General features: G+C 36.5%; 1 protein-coding gene across 1 annotated transcript; it reads right to left on the bottom strand.

Annotated features, from left to right (window-relative positions):
* Nucleotides 1-2,318: 2,318 nt before the first annotated feature.
* Nucleotides 2,319-4,871, bottom strand: BRETT_000220 (uncharacterized protein; the record flags this gene model as incomplete). The annotated part of the gene is made up of 1 exon (XM_041278791.1): nt 2,319-4,871. One exon carries the CDS (start codon nt 4,869-4,871, stop codon nt 2,319-2,321), a length of 2,553 nt encoding a protein of 850 aa, XP_041134986.1.
* Between the last annotated feature and the right edge of the window lie 1,129 nt (nt 4,872-6,000).

Genomic DNA, 6,000 nt, shown 5'->3' on the forward strand with positions numbered 1-6,000 from the left:
AAATGTCTATTACAGTCATTGGCTTTGGAATGGATTTAAACCATTTCAAACGCAAAGAGTAATGCTCAAACCAGTGCGTGATCCCGTATTCAATAAGATATGCATTCAGGCAACATTGATAAACAGTTCGTGGTAGGTGTGCCATTCAAGGTCGCTAGAGATTACTCTTGAAAAGGAAACCAAAAGGACTATATAAAATGAATTAGAAATCTATTAATACAAAACTTAGGAAAGAGAAGTAGATGAAATGTCGGCATAAAAGGATAATGTTGTTTTCTTTCTTTTTTTACTATTGCTTCATAAGAAGGGTCACTCTTACATTGGTTTCTGAAATTGGATGTAAATTTTTGATATAACGATCATTATATTTTTATGGAAGGAAGGATAATATTACAGGGATAGGCCATTGCAAATATTCCTTATGAGCATGTTTAATACATCATTAGAGAACGCAAAAACAGGACGGAATAGTGTTGAATACTTGCTTTACGGAATATGGAGGAACTTACAGGGGAATCATAGTCATCAGTGGAAAATCGAATATTCTGTGGCATGTTGAATCTTATCAAAAAGTTAAATTTCTATAGAACTAGAGCATACAATTGCAGATGGTTCATCTTTTCAATATACATAAAGCTATGGATACGGATAATAAAATTGGTTGATAATGTTTTACTAGAGGAAAGTCAAAAATTACATGCCATTTAATGATTGTGGGGTTTAATGCTGGTCAGATGAGAATATTCGATAATAAAATACATGCTGCTGACTTTCATTTTCACTGCGAGCTTTAAATCCAACACAGGCATCGTTTGATTTTAGCAATGTCAATACAAGTGATTGCATAGTGATTCAAAATTCACGTTACGTTTAAACGGGAAAATCCAACAACTGAATTGTATGCTATTTATTTGAAATTTACATTCTTCCCACGTACTGGAAGTTTATTCTGTGAAAATTACAAAATTGCTTTTACATATTCTGATTCAGAATTAAAGCTATTGGAAGTCAGACGTGAGAACCAGGATACCAAAGCAGCAGACAACAATATGGCTTAGTTTCAAATGTAAAATAGTACTCGGCAAAGATGTAAGATGAATGTCTGTGAATGATCGCAAATTTGTTTTTTTCAACTATTGGGGCGTCGTCCTCTTTTGTAAAAATTGGTACCAGAAAATGTGATTTGGTTAAACTGACACAGACTGTCAAAAGTTTAATTAAAGGATATTAGCTCTCGAAAGGTGCTAAAGTACTGCTATGTGGGAATCGTTTGTGATTTTAAAAAAAATTCTGAAAGCTTGCATCATGAATTTGTGACTAAACACAACTTTAAAGAGAAGAAGACATGAAGGAGACGGCGGGGATCGAATGGTTCAAATGCAGAATAATGTTTTACAGCCGGATCAAAGAAAAATTAATACTGTGTTGGTTCTTCATTTCAGATGAATTCCACGGCGGGGTTTGAGGAGGGAAATAATTTGTGGTTGGTGTTTATAAAAATTATGTTGGCGGGGAAAAAAAAGCCGCCAAAAAAAATATATTAAGGCGAGGATATCCCTCACGGCGGCGCGCAAAATTCTAGGGAATTTTTGATGTCTAGAAATGGTGTAAGGGCGAAATAAAATTCTACGGAAGAAAATATTTCAGAAAATCATGGTGAGAAAAAAATTACGTAACAAGAACAAGAAAAGAGGAATAAACGGGAAAACCTAAAGTATTTAAAGAACTATTTCATCTTTCACAGTAAATTTTCCTAATTTAGGAGAGATATTCGTAGCAATTTATAGTATACAAAATAGGCGTAATATCGTTGATTGGTTATAAGGATGAGGCCAATACCTACGATGAAGAATCTTCAACTAGTATAGAGAAGTACAAAACAGCCCAAATTAAAGAAGAAGTAAGAGAAAAGGTAAAGATTATACGAAAAGAAAGAGATACATATGTTTAAATACCTATAACCCTACTGAGTGAGGCTTTCTTGGGTGCGGAGAAGAAAATAAGATGGTCTATTGCATAACCCTGCAAATCAGAATCCAAATTTATTACGTTGCATTCCGATATCTATACTTGGATTTAATTTCCTTCTCTGAACTGTTATACAGTGCCACTAAATGAAACTATTGGAAAGTTATACATTGTTCTTGTCTCAATGAGCTAAATTAGTATTAAATTTTATATTTTCAAATTAAAAAAATGATATCCTACCTGAAATCTAGATCCGGATAATTCAGGAAATTATATACTCTATGTTGAGGACAAAATACTCAAGAATAAGCTAACAGACTACAAGCCAACTTAATGGTCGAGTCCTAGAGCTATAGAAGTAAACTGATAAGTACTGAAATTGCAACTGGGAAGGCATATTCAAGGCTTGCACCAGAACCCTCATAAATTGCAACATCCGATGATGCATTTGTATATTCCGAAGAGGATGTTTCCCATTCAGATGATGAAAAGGTAGATTCGGATGTTATTTCTTCGGCAGTTTGTGGAATCACAGCAGACTTATTTGGTTGCTCAGATGAAGCACTTGTTTCAATCTTTGATGTCTTTCCAGCTTCTATTGCTCCACCAGCAGTTTTAGAAATGTCTGTTATATCTGTCGTAGAACCAGTATTAAATTCATCGGTCACAACTTCTCCAGTAATAGTTAAAGCTGTAGGATTTGGAATAGTGGCAAAGTCTGTTGTACCCTTGGAATTTTCATTCACCGTTGAACTTGAATCATTTGAATAGAAAGCAAAAGTTTTGGAGTCTGAGTATTTTGCAGATGTCGTTCCCCCACTGGATTGAGAGCTATAAGGCTCTTCCACGATAATTATACTTTTTGTTAGAACTTTATTATCAGAGGTGAATGTTGCGATCTTTGTTGTGACCGATTTACAAGGGACATCAGTGGTAACAGTAATTGTGGAGATGCTTGGTCTCTCAACAAGTATTATACTACCTATAATCTTCTTTCCTCTAGATGTGTAAGTAGTAGCAACAGTAGTAGTAGTCTCTGACTCAACATCCGTGGTCGTCGTAATAACTGGAAGAGTTGGTTCTTCCACAAGCACAACAGTACTGGTGATAGTATTATCTTTTGAAGTGTATGTTGTAGGAACAGTTGTGGTAGTCTCTGCCTCGACATCTGTTGTTGTGGTGATAGTAGAGAGAGGTGGTTCCTCGACAAGCACAATAGTGCTGGTGATCGTACTATCTCCAGAGGTGTATGTTGTAGGAACAGTTGTGGTAGTCTCTGCCTCGACATCTGTTGTTGTGGTGGTAGTAGAGAGAGGTGGTTCCTCGACAAGCACAATAGTGCTGGTGATCGTACTATCTCCAGAGGTGTATGTTGTAGGAACAGTTGTGGTAGTCTCTGCCTCGACATCTGTTGTTGTGGTGGTAGTAGAGAGAGGTGGTTCCTCGACAAGCACAATAGTGCTGGTGATCGTACTATCTCCAGAGGTGTATGTTGTAGGAACAGTTGTGGTAGTCTCTGCCTCGACATCTGTTGTTGTGGTGGTAGTAGAGAGAGGTGGTTCCTCGACAAGCACAATAGTGCTGGTGATCGTACTATCTCCAGAGGTGTATGTTGTAGGAACAGTTGTGGTAGTCTCTGCCTCGACATCTGTTGTTGTGGTGGTAGTAGAGAGAGGTGGTTCCTCGACAAGCACAATAGTGCTGGTGATCGTACTATCTCCAGAGGTGTATGTTGTAGGAACAGTTGTGGTAGTCTCTGCCTCGACATCTGTTGTTGTGGTGGTAGTAGAGAGAGGTGGTTCCTCGACAAGCACAATAGTGCTGGTGATCGTACTATCTCCAGAGGTGTATGTTGTAGGAACAGTTGTGGTAGTCTCTGCCTCGACATCTGTTGTTGTGGTGGTAGTAGAGAGAGGTGGTTCCTCGACAAGCACAATAGTGCTGGTGATCGTACTATCTCCAGAGGTGTATGTTGTAGGAACAGTTGTGGTAGTCTCTGCCTCGACATCTGTTGTTGTGGTGGTAGTAGAGAGAGGTGGTTCCTCGACAAGCACAATAGTGCTGGTGATCGTACTATCTCCAGAGGTGTATGTTGTAGGAACAGTTGTGGTAGTCTCTGCCTCAACATCTGTTGTAACAGTATTTGTATTAAAAGGCAATGTTGCTGAAGAAGATGAACATGATCCGTCAATGTTAACGAACTGATAAATATAATCACTAAAATCAGTAATAGAGTTCCCAGCTGGGTCAACAACAGTAAAGGATAAAAGTGCTCTTGAATTAACATTTGCGTATCTCAACTTAATTGGGTAAAATGATCCTGCAGAGAGATATACTGAATAAGAAGAAGCGCCATCTTTCTGGGCATCGAAACTTCTTCCTGTGGCAAAGTCAGGTTTGACATCGTTGTTAGTGGCTGATGGATCGCAACAATCCAATCCTTTTCCAAACCACACAGCAGCAAAATCATCCACATTTGTAAGTTCTATAGTGTAGACACCTGATGTTTCTGCATAAAAGTATCCACTCATTTCTAGAGCAAAATGCCACAAATAAATAGTAAATGTTCCAATTTCTGAAGTTGCATATGTATTCTCTTCATCATAATAACTAAGTGTTGGGCTAACAATACCTGTTATACTACCAATTAATCCATATTGACTATAACCTGTTTCAAAGAATTCAGTACTGACACTTCCATCTGCAGTATTTCCTGCTGCTGCCCCTGTTAACGGGTAGGAATAATAGGTCTCAGCAAAACCTGAAACACTTCCAACTTGATCTCCATACAGGCAACCAACACCACCCTCGGTGGCGACATATTCAGCTATAGCTTCCCCAATTAAGCTCTGAGATAGAGCAATAAACTGAAGGACGCTCTTGAATCGAAAATAGAATCTCATATTATGTCTAAACTCTTACAAAAAGATAGCTCGTAACACTCATTAAAAGAACCAGAATCTTCCTCATTAGAAAACTCTTTTTTGGAGTTATTAGTATGCTTAGATACTATAGTACTTATATATATTACGTAAAATTGTTGGTATTTATCATAATTTCTCAAATGATGGAGATAATTATAAATGCATGCATAAAGCTTTTACTCCTGTATCTTTTTCCTGAAAGAATTGTTTTATAAAATGCAGCAACAACTAAAAATGGAAAAAGATGCTCTGTGGAACTTTATTTGCTTAATATTAAATCTACCTATTCTATTATTTTGTGGAATAAAATAGCCCTACATATGCAACCTCACTGGCTTCTGCAAAAATTGTAAAGACCTAGACATGAACATATGATATTCGCTTTATTAGGAAATCTCATTGTATTTAGATTGAGATTGACATGATAATTTTTAAGAAATACAGCCATTTTTTTTCTTCCATAGGAACCCCTATAAATGTTGAGCATTGTCTCGAACAATGTTGTTGTGGTTCCTTTCAACTCATTGTTATTTTCCTTCCTCATTTTGTCCAAAGGTTTATTCTAATCAGGCACGATGATCATCCTTGTAATATAAATATAAATATGTCTGCATCGGCGTAATCCATTACTGCTAATAACAATTTTTTTATTTTTTTTTTAAATTGTGATGTTTATATTGGACCGGATAAAATAATTAAAGCTGCTTTCGAAACTTAATAATAAATACTTCCTTGTGTATAATATACATCATATACATTCGTACGATAGAAGCATATTAGTTGATCGCTTCTTCCAAAATACAGTTATATAGGAATACACTACATCCCAAAGTACTGTTTCTTGTGAAATATAGAGTTTTCTCTAGCGGTAACTAACTTTGGACGATCTATTTGTAAGCACTGAAAGAGTTTATCCCATAAATTTTGTATATTATAATTGTTTCATGCAGAAGAACCTTGTTGATATATTTATCGGTTGTTTGATTGTGAAATTTACAATTAAAGGTAAGGCGAGAGACAGTGTTGTGACAAAAGCCAAATTTTTATCTGGAAATATCATACCAAAGGAGTAAAGTCATACAGCGTTGAAGGATAATTAGCTAACTTA

Source organism: Brettanomyces bruxellensis, chromosome 3, assembly GCF_011074885.1.
Source record: "Brettanomyces bruxellensis chromosome 3, complete sequence".
Taxonomy (NCBI): Eukaryota; Fungi; Ascomycota; class Pichiomycetes; order Pichiales; family Pichiaceae; genus Brettanomyces; species Brettanomyces bruxellensis.